The 18750-nt window shown below is 50.8% G+C and overlaps 1 protein-coding gene across 2 annotated transcripts in view; it reads left to right on the top strand.

The window, feature by feature from the left end:
• The window catches only part of Nwd1 (NACHT and WD repeat domain containing 1), a 76271-nt gene extending 65898 nt beyond the window's left edge, over positions 1-10373 (top strand). For both annotated transcript variants that reach the window (XM_087900767.1, XM_087900766.1), the window contains 4 exons: positions 313-589; positions 2793-3343; positions 4514-4619; positions 5909-10373. In XM_087900767.1, the coding sequence (XP_087756893.1) occupies positions 313-589; positions 2793-3343; positions 4514-4619; positions 5909-6210 (1236 nt within the window). In that variant the 3' untranslated portion in view covers positions 6211-10373. The remainder of the gene's footprint in view (positions 1-312; positions 590-2792; positions 3344-4513; positions 4620-5908) is intronic.
• Positions 10374-18750: the final 8377 nt, after the last annotated feature.

Raw genomic sequence — 18750 nt, 5'->3', positions numbered from 1 at the left:
ACACGTGCACATATGCATGTATACTACGATCTCACTCATTCAGCTCTTGCAGAATTCTGCCACTTACCCACAAGGACAGGCCAGTACCGTAGGATTACTCTGAAGATAGTTCACTGCTGCAGACCAGAGAGGCCCGCAGGGTGTCTCCTGGGGTCCCTGGGGCATCCTGTGAGAATGCTGGGGCCCTGGGAAGTCTTCAGCAGCTAGGGTGGGTGACGACTCTGGAACCAGAGCCTCCACGTTCAGCAGAGGCAGGTGCACAGCCGAAGCATGTCCCTGGGGCAGACCCATCCTTCTCTTCTCCACCCTCAGGTGTGGAGTCTGTCAGAACAGGGGACCCTGTTGGATGTCCTCGAGGGCGTGGGAGCCCCTACAAGCCTGCTGGTCCGGGGTGGGACTCTGGTGGTGTCTGCTTCCTCGAAGTCTTCGTCTGTAAAAGTCTGGGATCTCAGGTCCACTCAGAAGCCAAGGCCTCCTGCTCCGTTTCTGGACCGCACGGGCCTCGCAGCAGTATCCCATCATGGCAGCTACGTCTACTTCCCCAAGGTCGGGGACAAAAACAAAGTCACGATTTGGGATTTGGCAGAAGGTTTGTGAGAGATGACTAGCATGTGTGTGGTGAGTTCTGGACTTACTGTCCTGGAGGTGGAAGTCCAAGATGAGGCCAGGATTTGCCTCCGTTGGTAGAGTGCTTGTAGCTTAGTTGTGCAGTGTTTTTCTGGCATACGGGAAGCCTCAGGCTCTGTCCCCAACACCACAGAAACCATGTGTGCTGGTCATGGTTGGTAGTAAAAGCTAAAAGGACAAAGATAAAACCACAAACTCTGGCTCATAAAGTAAACAAAGGAACTAGGAGGATGACTCAGTAGGCAAAGCACTTGCCGTGCAAGCATTCAAACCTAAGTTTGGATCCCCCCCTTCCACATAAGTGCTGGGTTCTAATTCCAGCAGCTGGCAGGCGGGTCCCCAGAGCAAGCTGGCTCTAGGTTTAATCCTGCCTCCGTGAATGGATGGAGAGCAACTGAGGGAGACTGCTGACCTCAGTCTTGTCCTACACACACACCTTCACCCACACATGCCTCCAACATGCACGTGGACATGCATGCACCTGCAGCCATGCTCATGTGAACATGCACACACCACACATACATGTGAAAAGAGGTTGAAAAGCATGTGAATAAACTGCACTCAACCTTGGATGTGCACACGTGAACATGGAACAGAGACGCACAGACATGCATGACAAGGCTAGAGGTGCTGGAGGGGCCGAGGGCTGCGCACTTCTGGTTCACAGATGCCTTTGCTATGTCTGTGCAGGATTGACCCGACAAGGCAATGCTCTCGTCTTTTTTTTTTCTCTTTAAATCGGGCACTACCCCCTTTTCTGAGGAGTCCAGCCAAGAAATCTAATCAACTCCCAAGCCTGCACCTCCCAAAACCATCATGAAGATGAAATTTCTTTCTTATTTTTTTTTGTGGTTTGAGTTTTATGTGCAAGTATGCATATGCACCACGTGTGCCCGGTGCCAGTGAAGTCAGAAGAGGGCATCAGAGTCCCTGCAGCTGGAGCTTGTGAGCTGCCACATGGGTGCTGGGAACTGAACCCAGGTACCTGCAAGAGGAGCCGGTGCTCTTAACCACTGAACCATCTCTCCAGTCCCCAGATAGACACTGAATTTGGCATAGTGTGAGGGCTCAAACATTCAGTCTATAATTACCAGGGTGTGAAGGGGAGAGGGGACGGGTGCACTGTGTCCCGAGGGTTGTAGGACACCCCTGGGAGGGTTAAGCAGGACTATAAGGTGATGCGATTTTCATTTCGATTAGATTCCAGTCAGGCTGGTCGCACACCTGGCTGTAATCCCAACTACCAGGAAGGCTGAGGCTGGAAACCGAAGAGCTGGAGATCAGTCTAGGTGATTAGGGAGGTCCCATGTTGCTAGACTTCCCCTGGGCATTTATCTCTGTGCACCCCAGATACAGCAATCACCTCTGACAAAGCCATGCTGGACCAAGAAGTCTGCTGGAGTTACAGGAGCACGGGCGCGGTGGGGGTGGGGGGGGGAGCCTGCTATGTTATCCCAGTTCCCACGCAGCGCTCAGACATTCGTGAAAGCTACAGGTGTGCACCCTTTGCAGACAGCTCACAGCCTGGGGCACCCTCCTCTCCTATCATAAGAGAATGTTTCAATATGAAAGAAAGAACTTCATGACACCGTGTCTCAAAATTTAACCCAGAGTCAGTCTAGGGCGTGGCGGGCGCGGGTGCTGGAGAAGGCTGCCCCAGTGCTATTCCCCAGGGTCCAGCAGGGCCAGGTAGACTGTGGTATCATGGAGCACGTACAAACCCAGGTTCTGCCCTCCCCTCTGCTGAGCACAGCCCCATCCTCTAGCTTCGGCTGCCATTTCCTCCTAGTGCCTCTCAAGCTTGTGGGAGCTCTGGGTCCCCATTGGTTCCTCCAGTGCCTACTGAGCATGCGTCAGGCCCTGGCTTCCATTTTGTTTCAGGGCTTACTGAGCATGTCTATAGGTGCAGGGTTCATTTGCAGCTCCAGGCTCAGTCAGAAAACTTTACACTATCCAAGCTGAACCTTAGGGTCAGAAAATAAGAAAGCTAAGGCCAGCTAAACGTCCACCAGGTAAGGCTGAAAATGTGAGTTCGAGCCCCAGGACCCATATGGTGGGAAAGATGAATTTGTCCTCTGACCTCCACACACATATAAATAATTGTAATGTTTTAAAAGCTTAAGAAAAACAGACGATCCATCCCTGACTCTCTTCTCCCTGAGCAGGTGAGGAACAGGATTCCCTGGACACGTCCAATGAGGTCCGGTGTCTGGAGGTGGCCGAGCAGGCTAAGCTCCTCTTCACAGGCCTGGTTTCGGGGATTGTGCTTGTGTTCCCCCTGAATTCCAGGCAAGATGTGCTGTGTATCCCCCCACCCGAGGCCCGCAAGGCTGTCAACTGCATGTCCCTGAGCAAGAGTGAGGACCGGCTGGCCATCGCCTATGACAACATCGTCCTGGTGCTGGACATCAGCCCCGGGGACCCATGTCCCACCATCGAGGGCCCCACCTACACCTTTTACACTCAGCTGCCGGAGACCATAGCAAGTGTGGCCGTGCTGGCCGACTACCGTGTTCTCTACGGCATGACTGACGGCGGCCTCTTCCTGTACAACTGTGCAAGCTCCAAAGTGTTCCCGCTGGAGGCCCACGGGAGCAGGGTGAGCTGCGTAGCGGTCAGCCACGGGGAGCAGCTGGCCGTGAGCGGGGCAGAGGATGCGCTGCTCTGCCTCTGGGACCTGCAAGCTTGCAGGGGGATGTTCGAGATGAGCTATGAGGTGGGTGGCCTGGACGCTGACATCCATGCTGTGCCCTTTCCTCTTCCCTCCTGTGCTCCTTTCTTTTTTTGTGTTTACACTGCTTCTAGCTGTGAGCGTACATCTTTGTGTGTGATGGATAGAGGTCAACCTGGGTGTCATTCTTCACCTTGTTTTGGGGGGCCCTCCCATTAGTCTGCAGTGGGCAGGGTGCTCCTATCTACAACCCCCCAAAGCTGGGATTGCAAGTGTGGGCCACCATGCCTACTTTTTTTTAAACATGAGAACTAGGGCTCAATCGCAGGTCCTCATACTTGCCCAACAGTTGACTCAAATGAGAAGGAAGGCATTCCTAAGAGGTGTTCCCTAGCCCCCAGATGCATGCCCAGCCACCCACCGGAGCATTGCACCCATGCCGCACTGCAGCAGCTCTGGAGTTGTGGCCTGTACACACACCTGTGCGTGCACTGCACCCTGAAGCTCTCGCCTCTGTGAAGACAGACCTTGCTCCTTGAAAAGTCCATCTCTCTGGGGTTTGCTCTGCTCTGCCTCCTGTGGGGAACTGGGTTTGGGACACTGGCTGGCTGAAGGACTGGTCTGATCTCAGCTGGAAACGGCATCATGCGGTACACTAGTTATTTTGTTACCAAATCACTGACTAGAAGCACCTGAAGGGGAAAGAGCCATCCCAGCTCACTGTTGTAGGGGACACAACCTAAGCTGGAGGGAAGGCATAGAGCCATATGGCTCTATGGTGGCGGGGGTGTGAAGCTGGGACTCCCCACCTCACATCTTGGTGGAACAGGAAGCTGAGAATGAACAGGATGTGCACTGGGCTAGAAAGCCCACAAACCAAAACCACAGCGATGCGCGTCCTCTAGGGAGACAGACCTGAGAAAGGTCTTCAACTTTCCCAACACGAGCTGTGGACCAAGGGTTAAAACATGTGATCCCAGGCAAGCGGGAGGGCTCAGCCGGAGGCCAAGCTCGATGACCTGAGTTCTGTCCCCTCTAACCACATGGTGTAAGTCGAGAACCAACTGCAAGCTATCCTCTGACTGCATACAGCACTGTGACATGCAGCCCCCCACCCCCACAAACAAATTCAATACACGTGAACGACAACAACAGACACCATGTGAGCAGGGAACATTTCTCACGCAAAGCCTGTCATATGGTCTGTCTTCACAGAGCTCCTACTGCAGAGGAGTGCGGTGTGCCTGCTTCTCGAAGGACGACAAGTACGTGTTTGCGGGCATGAGGGACCGCTCCATCATTGCCTGGAGTGCGCTGGACGGTGAGTCCAGCTTTAGCATGGAGCTGAGCTATGAAGAAGCCTGTTTTATTTTATTCTCTCCCTCTCCCTTCCTCCCTCTCTGTGTATGTCTCTCTCTGTGTGTGTGTGTGTGTGTGTGTGTGTGTGTGTGTGTGTATACACATGTGCACAGGAGTGCATCTGGACATGTATACACGTATAAGTGAGAGGTGGAGGCTGAGGTTGGCCTAGTCCTCCATGTTATTTTTTTGAGACAGGAACTCACCTATTCAGCTAGACTGGACACTAAGCCCCAGGGACCCACCCCAGACTATCTCCACCCCGCTAGGATAACAGATCCATGCTGGCCCACCTGGCTTTTGCATAGATGCCAGGGATTCGGACTCAGGTCATCACGCCTGTGTGGCATGGCCTTCACCTATAGTCCTTTGCTTTTCTGTTGCTGTATAAAATATCCTGACCGAAAGCAACTTGGGGAGGAAAGGGTTCATTTAACCTAAAGGCTGTAGTTCGACACTCAGGGAAGTCAGGACAGGGACCTGGAGGCAGGAGCTGAAGCAGAGGCCACGGAGGGTGCTGCTTACCAGCTCGTTCTGATGCTCAGCCTGCTTCCTTATACAGCCAGGATTGCCTGTCCAAGGGTGGCACTGCCCACAGTGAGCTGGGCCCTCCCCCACCAGTTATTAATCAGGAAAATGCCACACAGACCAGTCATATTCAGGCATTTTCTCAGTTGTGGTTCCTTCTTCCCGGATGACCTGAGCTAGTGCCAAACTGACAAAAAACTAACCACACACCTGCTGAGCGGTCCCCTAGGGCTGAGCTCTGACCTGGCAAGAAAAGAGTCATCTTGGGTCTTAGTGGGCCTGCTTCAGCCTCTAGCTTGGTCCCTCAGCTTAGGAGGTCTGCAGGACCCATGATGTCCCTGCTTGGCCCGTGCTCTGGATCCACAATGCCCTCCGCACATGGCCTGCAGACCCCTTTGGGAACAGCACAGATTTCTTCCCCAGGCCTCCATGAGGATGGAAAGTGCCCAGTGAATATGCACTCTGTACTTGTGTGGTGACCATGTGCTGGAGAGGATGGACTTTGGAATCAATGATTAAGTCAGGTGGACAGGGAGTCCCAGGGAGCCCCGACTCTCCCTCCACAGCTGGGATTGCCAGCGTGCACCACCACACTCAGCTTTTCCATGTGTGCTGGGATCAAACTCATGTCTTGTGTCTGCAGACCAAGCACACTGCCACCTGCAATGTCCTTCCCGCCTCTGTGCCCCAGGTTTCTCGTAAGCAGCCCTTTCCCTATCACAGGCACCCTGCTGGCTGTCCAGTTTGTCCATGCTGTCATCAGCCGAATCATCCCCACCTCCAATGGCTTCATGGCCCCCACAAGCCACGGCTATCTCATCAGAGAACATTTCCAGTGCCCATCAGCCAGAGCCTCCCAGCAAGATCCTCTCAAGAACTTCAAGAGGGCAGTGTGGTTAGTCAAGACCAGGCAAAGGAAAGAGCAGCTGACTGCCGCAGAGGCCTCTCAGGACACAGGGCCAGTGGCCGCAGAGGGAAAGAAATCGAAGTCAAATAAGCGCTCACAGGTCTGCCTGATACTGTGAAGGCCTTGGGAGGCTAGGGCTCAGCTCATCTGATAGAACAAACTGTCCAGCTCTGCTGGTGCCTTGTGGACTCCCAGGTCTCCCTCCAGCATCTTCCATTTTCCTGCCTCTTTTTCTGTTGGGTTTTCAAACCTGCTCCCCTCAGGTTAGCAGCCTGCATCTCCCATCCTACTCCAAGAACCTGGATCAAAGCCTTGGTTCTGCCTTTGTTGGTTCCAGTAGGCACAACTCTTATTGTTGAGCCAATCACTGGCTCTGGGAGGATCTGCAATCACTGTGGGAACTACTGGAAGGCAGCACTGTGTGACAGAGTGACAAACTGTAGGGATGTGGTGGGCACAGTGGGCATCCAGCTGCGGTCCGGAATCCACATGGCAAAGCCAGCCTGTGGCTCAACCTTTCCTTTTCCATGTGTGAAGCCAGAGATCTGGGCTGTCATACCATATACACGCTTGCCCATTTGAAGCTGGTGACCGACACATGTGATTACAGTTAGCCTGTGTGTAGCCCCTGCCCTGACAGTGACGCAAAATGGGTTGTACAAAATCTACTCTGGCTGCTTGATGACTTAGCCTTTAATCCCAGCACCAGGAGCCAGAGGCAGGCGGATTCCGGTGAGTTTGAGGCCAGCCTGGTCTACAGAGTAAGTTCCAGGACAGACAGGAGATCCTGTAGAAAAGCAGGGGAGGGGGAGAAAATAGAAAAAGTAAGAAATCCACTTGAGGCTAGGGCTGGCTCAGGGCTTAAAGCACCTGCAGTCCCGCTGTGAGCGCTAGAGTTTGGACCTCAGAACCCGGGACCATGCCAGGTGGACATTGTCACCGGCCTGCAGGCCTAGCCCCAGGATGTGGGGACAGGCTGTTCTCGTTTCACAGGCTGCTGTGACAAAAACACTCTGTCCAAAAGTGACCTAGGGAGGCAAGGGGTCTTTTGGCTTCCACTCTCAGGCCAAGGCCACCAGGGCTGCTGGCCATTGCACACAGCATGACCTCAGTGTCCCAGTCACTGTTCTGTTGCTGTCGAGAGGCAACTCATTTAAAAAGAAGCATACAATTGGGGTAGCCCACAGTTCAGAGGCTTAGTCCATTATCATCATGGCAGGGAGCATGGCAGCATGCATGGCAGGCATAGTGTTGGAGAAGTAGCTGAGAGATATATCATGATCTGCCGACAGACAGGCAGAGAGAGAGAGACTGGGCTTGGCATGGACTTTTGAAAACTTCAAAGCCTACCCCATGATATATATCCTCCAACAAGGCCACACCTAACCCTTGTAATCCTTTCAAACCGTCCTACTCCCTGGTGGCCAAACATTCGAATACATGTGCCTTCTGGAGCCGTTCTCATTTAAACCACCACAAGCAGAAAGCACAGGCTGGGCTGCTTTTCTGGCTTTCTCCAGATTGTTAGCCACTCATACAGCCCCTGGACCACCTGCCCAGGGAATGGCGCCTTCCACAATGGGTTCCCTCCTGCACCGGTTCACAGTCTAGACATCCTCCACGGACACACCCATAGGCCAGCCTGATGGAGCGGTCCTCGCTTGTCACGTGACTCTAGATTGTATGAAGTTGACAGTTAAAGCTGATTAGGTCACAGAGAATCATGAGCATTCTGGATAGCTGAGCGAGACACATCTGCAAGCCCTCGGTTTGATAAAGAGATCCTGCCTCAAGGAATGAGGTGGAAGAGGAATCAAGGATGATTCCTGACCCGATCTCAGGCCTCCACAAATAAACATGCGCACACATGTGAGTATACACATGCACAGTCTTATGATGCCCAAACTGGCCTCAAACTCCATGTGCACTGTTGAACTCTCGATCCTGTAGGACCACAGTCATAGCCATGCTCAGCTCCCTGACACAACAGAACACGCTAACATCTCCCTGATTTGCGCCAGACCGCCTGCCTCAAAGTGGCTCTCCCCACTATGCCCACAGCCATCTACTGAGCCAGGCTTGTGCCTGGAGCCCTGCTGCACTCAAGTCTTAGGGAGAGCTTTCCTCACTGCATAGGACTCTAGACAGACTCAGCAAACAGCAGTAGAAAAGAGCAAGTGTCTTGGTGTTAGAGATGGAACCAGGACTTGCTAGGCAAGTGCTGGACCGAGAGCCACACCCCCAGCCTGTCCCTGGGGGCCCTCCAGACAGGTGCTTCGCTGCTGAGCTCCAGCTTCAAAATGAGGCCATTGAAGATACCTCCTCCAGTTATTTCCCAAACAAGTGTTCCAAAATGCATGATGTGTCAGTTCTGAAAATGTTAGTCAAAATTCATTTAAATAAATAAATGAATAAATAGGGTTGGAGAGATGGCTCAGAAGTTAAGAGCACTGACTGCTCTTCTAGAGGTCCTGCGTTCAATTCCCAGCAACCACATAGTGGCTAACAACCATCTATAATGAGATCTGGTGCCCTCTCCTGGTCTGCAAGTATACATGCAGGCAGAACACTGTATATGTAATAAATACATCTTTAAATAAATAAATATTGGTCTGGAGAGATGACTTTAAAAAAAACTTACGGGCCTCCAGGCAATGGTGGCACACTCCTTTATTCCCAGCACTTGGGATGCAGAGGCAGGTGGATCTGTGAGTTCAAGGCCAGTCTGGTCTACATGGAGCGTTCCAGAACAGGCTCCAAAGCTACACAGAGAGACCTGTCTCAAAAAAAATAATAATAATAAAAATAATAGGGGCTGGAGAGACGGCTCAGCAGTTAAGAACACTGAGTGCTCTTCCAGAGGACTGGGTTCAATTCCCAGCATCCACATGACAGCTAACAACTGTTTGTAACTCCAAGATCTCACATCCTCACACATACATGCAGACAAAACACCAATGCAAATAAAAGGAAAATTAAAATAATAATAATAGAAAAACCTTATGGGTCAATGAGCTGACTTGGTGGATAATGGCACTTGGTACTCAACCCTGATGGCCTAAATTCAATCTCTGGGACCCACAGGGTGGAAGAAGAGACCCAGCTTCACAAGAGTTGCTTGCTGAACCCACACATTCACCATAGCAATCACACCCTGTTGCAGGGTGAGGGCCCGCTTGTTCATCCCGGCCACTCAGCTAGCTTACATCCGAAATAACCACACAGAAACAGTGTTCATTAAATCACTGCTTGGCCTATTAGCTCTAACTTCTTATTGGCTAACTCTTGCACCTTGATTTAGCCCATTTCTATGAATCTATGAATTGTCACGTGGCAGTGGCTTACCAGGAAAGATTTGACGTGTCTGATTCTGGTGGCTCCATGGTGTCTCTCCCTTACTCTGCCTTTCTTCCTCCCAGCATTCAGTGCTGTCTTTCCTGCCTACCTAAGTTCTGCCCTATCAACTAGGCCAAGGCAGTTTCTTTATTCTTTAACCAATGAAAGCAACACACAAAAAGAAGGAACTCATACACCAACACTCCCCATCATGCACACATACACACAATAATAAGAAGAAGAAATTTAGTATATTTTAAGCTATAGCTTGAAAATATGTACTCAGGTGCATTGAGCAATAACTGTAGATTTGTTAAATAATATTTTATTTTTATTAACCTGTATGAACTGTGTATTAACTGTACATATTAGTAGGGGCCCATGAGATAGTTCAGCTTGACTGCAGCACACACTCATCAAACAGCCTCCTTATCCACCTTCAGCTCCGTCCCAAGCTGGTCCTCACAGTTCCACGTCCTTCTAATTCTTGTGTATGAGCAAGGGAATGAGGCATTGTCATTCTGCATCCAATTTCATGGAACATAATGGCCTTTTCTATGGCTGCATGATATTCCATTATTGAGTGTACCACATATTCTTTTCCAACTCTGAAGTATGACTGTTGGCAATTGCTAGTCAGGAAGTCTCCTACCATTTCCATTTGATTGAAGGACCCTCAACTTGAGCAGAGAGCCCTTGAAGGGGAAAATGTTACTTTTCTGCCTCTCCCTGGCTTCCTCCCCACCCCTCTTGTCAACAGGGAAAGTTGACGTAGAGCTTCTGGCCTAAAATTCCAGTGTCTGGGGCTTGGTCACAGAGGTGTTTAATCCCATCTGTTGGGAGGCAGAGCAGGAGGATCTGTGTGAATTTGAGGCCATCCTGGTCTACATAGAAAGACACTGTCTCAAGAACAAAACAAAAATAAAATTCCTGTGTTCACTGCAACAGTCTGAGGGAGATTCAGTTACTGAGCAATGTGCTCCAGGTTGGTGGATGGTAGGTACCCAGGGTGGAAGCTGTAAGAGGCTTCCACTGCTGCGTGAGTGTCAGAGCGGGATGCCCGTCCCACGGGGGTGTGGATGGAGCGTGACCCCCAGCTCTCAGGGGAGGGGGGGTTGGAGCGTGACCCCCGGCTCCCACGGGGGTGTAGATGAAGCATGACGCATGACCCCTGTCCCACGTGTGTGTGTGTGTGTGTGTGTGTGTGTGTGTGGAGCGTGACCCCCAGCTCTCACGGAAGGGGGGTTGGAGCGTGACCCCCGGCTCCCACGGGGGTGTGGATGGAGCGTGACCCGCATCCCACGGGGTTGTGGATGAAGCATGACCCCTGTCCCACGTGTGTGTGTGTGTGTGTGTGTGTGTGGAGCGTGACCCCCAGCTCTCACGGAAGGGGGGTTGGAGCGTGACCCCCAGCTCCCACGGGGGTGTGGATGGAGCGTGATCCGCATCCCACGGGGTTGTGGATGAAGCATGACCCCTGTCCCACGTGTGTGTGTGTGTGTGTGTGTGTGTGTGTGTGTGTATGGAGCGTGACCCCCGTCCCACGGGGGTGTGGATGGAGTGTGACCCCCAGCTCTCACGGGGTGTGTGGATGGAGCATGATCCCCGGCTTGCAGGGGCTCTGTGACTGAAGCATGATCCTCGGGGGGAGGGAGGAGGTGTGGATGGAGCATGACACCAGGTTCCCATAGGGGTGTGGATGGAGAGTGACCTCCGGCTTGCAGGGGCTCTGTGAATAGAGAATGATCCTCAGGGGGTATGGATGGAGCATGACCCCCGGCTCCCACGAGGGTGTGGATGGAGCATGATCCCGGGCTCTTACGATGGTGTAGATGGAGGTGACCCCGGGGCTCCCACAGGCGCCGTGGGTGAAAACATCTCACACAGACGACTTTGCTCCCCAAGCCCTACTGCAGGCTGCTGGCTATTCCCGTTATTTCGTTGCTGTGAGCAAACACTGGGCACAGCAATTTAAGTGGGGTGGGTTTCTTTGGGGTCAGGGTTTACGGTTCCTGTCCATCAAGGCGGAAGAAGGAGGCTCACAGCCAGGCAGGAACTTTGTTGTTGTTTGAAGTTTATTCTAGAACTCTGGTCGGTGGCATGGCTCCACCCGTGTTCAGGGTGGATCGTCCCTCCTCAGCAAAAGCTCTCGGGAAATGCGCTCACAGACTCTCAGTCACAGTGACGGTAAAGCTGACCCATGGCCAGTCCACCCCTTACCAACTCGGCACATATGCCACCTACATCACACCACAGTCCTTAGGGCCTCTAGGCCATCTCATAATGCAAAGTTGTTGGAGGGAGGCTGCTTGTTTCATTCCCCCATCGCTTAGCCCTGAAATAATCACACAGAAACCATATTATTTAAACCACTGCTTGGCCCATTAGCTCTAACTTTTTATTGACTAGCTCTTACATCTCAATTTAACCCATCTCCATTACTCTGTCTATTACCACGTGACAGTGGCTTACTGGGTAAAGTTCCCAGCATCTGTCTCTGGTGGTGGCTCCATGGCTTCTCTCTGACTCCGCCCTTCTTTCTCCCAGCATTCTGTTTTGTCCCTCCCCGCCGCCTAGCTCTGTCCCCTATAGCTCTGCCATAGACCCAAAGCAGTTCTTTTATTAACCAATGATATTTGCATCATACAGAGGGGACTCCCACATCACAAGGTGCATGTGGTCTGTCTCTGAATACGCTCAAAATAATTGTGTTTATTTTATTTGGGGGGGTGGTGCAGTGCACACTGCCACGGCACATACGTGGATCTTAAAGGACAATTCCTAAGACTTGTTGTTTCTCCCCCCACCATACTGTTGTCCGGGATCAAACTCAGGTAGCCAGGCTTGGCAGCAGGCACCTCTACACACTGAGGCCTCTCTCCAGTCCCTCAAAGTCTAAACAATTCCAACGTCGTTCAGAAGCCTGTACTGAGGCTCCAGCACCCCCTTAACTGTGACCCTCTGTAAAATAATACCAAAGAAGTTACATACTTTCAATACATATGAGGCCAGCCTGGTCTACATAGTGAGTCCTAGTCTAGCCTGGTCTACATAGTGAGTCCTAGTCTAGCCAGGACTACGTAGTAAGAGCAACCAACCTTTTGCTATCCAAGGGTACAGGTTAAACAGTCCATTCCAAATGAATAGGGACATTGCAAGGAAAATCAGACCAAAGCAAGACAGAAAACTGCCGGGAAAATACCTGAAGTGCCGTGTTCAGCAGTTGGAGCTCTTGGCACCCACATGTGGGCACCCACAGCCCACCTGCCGCACACAGAACCTCTCTCAGGGCAGGTCCTCTCCCTGCCTAGGTCTTTCTTTGATAAACATCCCGTGGTCCTGGCATTTAAAAAATCCTGGGGTCTGAAGCCAGCAAGATGGCTCAGTGGATGAAGGCATTTGAAGCTCGATGAATTGTCTTAGATCCCTGGGACTTAGCTGGCAGAAGGCGGAAACTGACTCAGCAGGTTCTCCTTGGAGAACTCCTGGGGTCTCCATTGCAATCCAGGTTTCATCTCTACAGCTTGCCACAACAGCCCCTCCAAGGCCTTCTAGAATCTTGCCTGACCTTATAGATTGCCTGACCTTCTGGAACCCTGGGGGAAGCTCCCACAGCCAGTTCCCATGACCAACTTGGATCCCATAAAACCAGTCAAATGCCCGTAAAACCAGTACTATGTAGATGTTGCTCCCGCTCAGGATGATCAGAGGCAGCTGTGTGTGCCCCTGAGGCTGACCCTGGAAAGCACTCCCCTAGGTGTCCATTTGGAGCAGGGAAGGTCTATGCGCTGTTCTGAGCTGGTCTTTCTCCCAGATCCCTGGCCCTTGGCACGCAGTGTGGAAGCAAGGCCTCTTTAGAAGATTGATGCTAATGACTCCAGCAGGCACCAAGCTGACCTAACAACCTGTAGCTTCCTGGGCAGGGTCTCCTCCCCAGCACTTCCTGTGGGTTCTCCAACCCTGGAGGGCTCACGAATCTTTCACATTTCAGCTAAGCAGCTTCTCAAGGAAGGTGAAGTTTATTTCTCAAGAGTCCCCCACCACCATCCAGCAGAAAGCATCTTTACAGCTCCTCCTCTGGGCAGCAGCCCTGGGCAGCGGCTCACGTTTGAGTGGTTGAGTAGACAAGAGGACAAACATACAGCTTTATTTCTCAGTCTTTCTATCCAAGCCAGGTCCCTGGAAACAGGCCTCACAGACACACAGAGGAGTGTCTCCTAGGCAACCCTCAGCCAGTCAGGTTCACAGCAAGACTTAACCACCATGTTCACAAATTTTTTAAAGATATATTTTTTTTTGTTTGGTGTTTGTTTTGAGACAGAATCTATGTAGCTCTGGCTGTCCTGGAACTTACTATGTAGACTAGACAGAGAGCCCCCTGCCTCTGCCTCCTGAGTGCTGGGACTAAAGGCCACCACACCCAGCTAAATAGTTCTCATATAATAGTGGTCCTGCCAGCACTCAAAGGCTGAGGCAGGATGCTTATGAGTTTGAGGCCATCCTGGAATACACAGTTGAGTTTCAGGAAAGCCTGACTGCAGGGTAAGACTGTCTGGGAAAAAAAAAAAAGACAACTAAGAAGAAATTGGCTTTTCTGGATGGTAACAACCTATGCGCTTTGACGAAGACTCTATGAGGTGCTAAGCAGCAGCAGGGGTGGAGAATTTCTGTCCCCACCTTACACTCTCATATATGAATGTGACCACATCGCATATCATGAATACAGGCCATGTTTGAAAGTGAAGGGGTCATTTTCAATAATCATTCTCAGACAACAGAACACACTGTCCCCAACAGAAGGGTGACATTTTCTCTCTAGCTCATATCATTATTAACATAAGGGATTTATGTTGTATTTAGGATGTGTGAGGGGTTGAGGGGTACTGTTGATGGAACCTCTGTCTTCTACATACTAGGCAGGTGCTTTACCTCTGAGCCACACCCCCAGTTTTGTTGGTTTTTTTTTTGCATTGGGGGGGATGGGCATTGTTCACCTTCATGCTTTCTTTAGTCACTCTGTAGACCAGGCTAGCCTCAAAGTCTGAGATCCTCCTGCCTCTGCTTTCCGAGTGCTGGGACTAAAGGTGTGCTCCATCCCACCTGGCCCCTTGCTTTTGGGTCCATGGCAGGCAGCATGTGGTGGAGCCAGCTGCCCACCTGACGGTGGCCCAGAAACAGAGAGGAAGAAGAGACCAGTGTCCTTCAGTGCCCTCCAAAGACGCGTCCTCGTAACCTGACTTGCGGAGCATCCTGGAAAAAGAGCTCGCTTTTATTTTGGATTTTGGTTTTCTGAGAGAAGAATCCCAATTGTCTGCGGCAGAGGCTGGCCTCAGACAGTAGCAGGCTCCTGCGTCAGCTTTCTGAGTACTGGCATTTGCAGAGTATGTCACCACACCCAAATGGAAGCTTTGTACGTAGCCTTTGAGGTACATTTCAGATCCACAGTATAACGGTATGTGTACTTCCTCCCAGTGCATTTGTGCCGGGGGCTGGGCAGGCTCATAAAAGAAGCAATGGGTTCAAGGATTCCAATACCTCTATAAGGCTGATACCTGCCTAGAGTCCCCCAGTCAGGGTCTGAGTCATCTCTGCAGGCCACTGTTGTTGCTAAAGATTTATTACTTTTAATTATGTGTGTGCACCTGATTACTGGTGCTTATGGAAACCAGAGAAGGGTACCTGAGCTGGAGTTACAGGTGTTTGTGAGCCACCTCACACGGATGCTGGGAACTGAACCCGGGTCCTCTACAACAACACATGGACTCTTAACCTCTAAGCCATCGCTTTGGCCACATGTGTTCTTTTGAGAAAGGGTCTCTTGTATCCCAGACTGGTCTGGAAGCTTCTATGTAGTCAAATATGACCTTCAGTTCCTGATCGTCCTCATCTTCCTCCTGAGTGCTGGACTGTGGACTGCCGCAGCTGGCTATTACACAGATGCTTTTTTATAAATATTTTTTAAATTTTATGCTTGTGGGTGTGCACATGTGTGTGTATGTGTGCTATGGTGTGCACATGGAAGTTAAAGGGCACTTTGAGGCAGGTTTCTCACTGACTGCTGCAGGAGCCAGGCTGGCCTAGGTCTCCTGTGTCCTCACCCATCTCCCTCAGGAGTGTTGGCTTCTATGACTGTATCTTGCTTTATGTGGATATGTGGGATTTGAACTCAGGCCCCAAAACTTTTGTGGTAGATGCTTTACCCACTGAGTCATCTCCCTAACCCCAAACAAAAAATTTAAATTATTTTTACATATTTTTAGGGGCATGTGTTTGTGAGCCGTGTGTGTGGCTAAGTGTGGTGGTTTGAGTAAGAATGGCCCCCACAGGCTCATATACTTGAATGCTTGGTCTCGAGGAAGTAGAACTGTCCAAAAGGATAATAAGGATTAGGGGTTGTGGCCTTGCTGGAGGAAGTGGGCTTTGAGGTTTCAAAAGTCCATACCAGGCCATTCTCTCATTCAATGCCTATGGGCCTGGACGATCGTTTAGCCACTTACCCAGCACCTACTGCCATGCTCCCGCCATGGTGATGGTGGACATACCCCTGAAGCTATAAGCAAGCCTCCAATTAAATGCTTTCTTTTATATAAGAGTTGTTTTGGTCTTGGTGTCTCTTCACAGCAACAGAACAGTGACCAAGACACTGGTTGTGTGCCAAAGCATGCCCGTGTAGGTCAAATTAGTGGACAATTTGCAGGACCCACTGTGGGCCAGAAGGGTTGACCTCACATCATCAGGCCTGGCAGCAAGCACCTTTACCCACTGAACCATCTTGACTCAAGCTGTAATTTTTTTATAGTAGATTTTTGTTGTTGTTTTGAGACAGGTTCTGTAGAGACAGGTTATTATGTAGCCCAGGCTAACCTGAAACTCATGGTGATTCTCCTGCCTCAGTCTCATAAGTGTTAGTTTTTTCCAGGGTGTCACTGTCCCTCCACATCTTCCTGCTCCACACACTCAGCGGCAGTCAGCCTTCCTCTTGGCAGAGCCTGATTTGTGGTTGATAAGGAAGATCTGACTCAGCGCTAGCAGCAGCCCGCACCCTGGGAGGCGCTTTCTGGGGCAAGAACTTGGGGGTGAGTTAGTTCTTTGTTGCTCAGTAACAAATTGTTGCAAGCTCTGTCCACCCCACCATGTTTTTATCTGTTTGCTCCTGTCCTGTGGTCAGCAGTTCTGCTCAGCATCACAGGGCTTTGTTCATTGTCTCACAGGATGCCAGCTCCTCAGGGCTCTTTGCTCAAGGCCAGACTTCAGTTCCCAGGAACCTGCCTGTCTCTGGGAGCAAAAGCTAGCAGGGTTGATTTTCTCTGTTCTGCCTCTGGCCCACAGGCTAGCCCTTTCTGTCAGGACTCTGAGGCTAGGCACCCAGTGTACTCCCCTTCCTCCTCTTTTGTTGCTGTTGCAGCTTGGAGACATGTCTCTGAAACCCAGGCTGTACTGAGATGACAGGTGGGCATTGCCATGCACAGGTTAACCTTTCTGTCTCTCTGGTCTGTATGTTTAGTCTCATGTGCGTGGGAACACATACATGCATGTGCATATTCATGTGGAGGCCAAAGACTGATCTTGGGTGTCTACCTCATGTATTGAGCCCGGTCTCTTGCTGTCGCTTGTGTGAGGAAAGGGACTTACTTCAGCCTACAGCTCTACATCACAGCCCATTGCTGAGGGAAGTGAGGACAAGAACTTAAGGAAGGAGCCTGGAGGCAGGAACTGAGGCAAAGGCCATGGAAGGGTGCTGCTGACTGCCTCGCACAAGGATACACGAGGCTTGTATTCCTATTTTCTTGAATACCCCAAGACAGCATCCCAGGGTTGGCACTACCCTCTGCGACCGGAGCCTCCAACACTAATCATCAGTCTTGAAAATGTCCACAAAGACCTGCCTACAGGGCCAATCTGATGAAGGCGTTTTGTCAACCGAGGTTCCCTCTTCCCAAATGACTCTTAGCTGGTGTCAAGTTGACACAAAACTATCCAGCACATACTCTTAGCTCTTAACCTAGAGCTGCCCAACTCAGCCAGTTTAGGCAGCCAACTTGCCCTAGGGATCCTGTCACTGCCTCCTAATTGCTGGGAGGATAGGTGACCACCATGCTTGCCTGAAAACCTGAAAACCAACTCTTCTGCAGCTTTTTTTTTTTTTTTTGAGGCAGGGTTTCTCTGTGTAGTCCTGGCTGTTCTGGAATTTGCTTGGTAGACCAGGCTGGCCTTGAACTCACTGAGATCCGCCCGCCTCTGCCTCCTGAGTGCTGGGATTAAAGGCATGTGCCACTGCTGTGCTGGAAAGGATGTAGCTGGACCCAGCCCAACTGAGGGCATGTGGTGTGAGTGCCGCTGGCAGGAGGAAGCCACTAATAGCTGAGAGTTAGTTAGGTCAGGTGGGTAAAACCCTCCGAAAGGATGAATGTGGGTCTCTAGTAGCTGATTCTCCAGAGGGTGGGTCCTTATGTCCACATTATGGTGTGTGTGTATATGAGGCATATGTGCATGTGGGTGTGTACCTGTGTGTGTACACACGCATGTGGGCGTGTACCTGTGTGTATACATGCATGTGGGGGCCAAAGTGCGGGGCCAAAGTGCCATTGGTTTTCACCTTTTTATTTTGTTTAAAGGTTCTAAGACAGGCAGTGGTGGCGCACACCTTTAATCCCAGCACTCAGAAAGCAGAAGCAGGCCCATTTCTGTGAGTTCGAGGCCAGCCTGGTGGTTTACAAGAGCTAGTTCCTGGACAGGCTCTAAAACTACAGCGAAACCCCGTCTTGAAAAACCAAAAAAAAAAAAAGTCCTTTATTTTATGAATATGATGTTCAATGTGCATGTATGTCTGTGTACCATGTGTGCCTGTCTGCAGAGGTCGATGAAGGTGTCAGATTCCCTGGAACTGGAGTTCCATAGTTGTGGGTGTTGGGAAGCACGTATAGGTCCTCTGCAGGAGCAGCAAGTGCTCTTAACCATGAAGCCGTCCACCTCATTTCCTATTTTTGAGACAGGGTCTCTGCCCAGCGTGGAGAATATCAGTTCAGTTAGGCTGGCTGGTCAGCCCCCCACCCCCAAGTACTGCCTGGGCTAATAGGTGTTCATTACCATGCCTGGCCACAGATACACTTTTGAAAGTGGACATTTCTGTAAGATAGTATAGGACAAATGTATTTGAATAACCTCACCCACAAGTAAATACAGTTTGTTTTTCTTGTTTTATATTTTAAAATCAGTGACTGGGATGGACCTCCTTGTGTATTTGTTTCTTAAATAAACCTCCACTCGTTGACTTGTTTTGCCACAAGCCTATGAAAACTCTAAAGCGGGGAAGATGGAAATC

The sequence above is a fragment of the Myodes glareolus genome, chromosome 23 (genome assembly GCF_982192425.1).
Source record: "Myodes glareolus chromosome 23, mMyoGla1.1, whole genome shotgun sequence".
Classification (NCBI taxonomy): Eukaryota; Metazoa; Chordata; class Mammalia; order Rodentia; family Cricetidae; genus Myodes; species Myodes glareolus.
The sequence above is the reverse complement of the archived record's forward strand: the minus strand, read 5'-3'. Positions and strand labels throughout refer to the sequence as shown.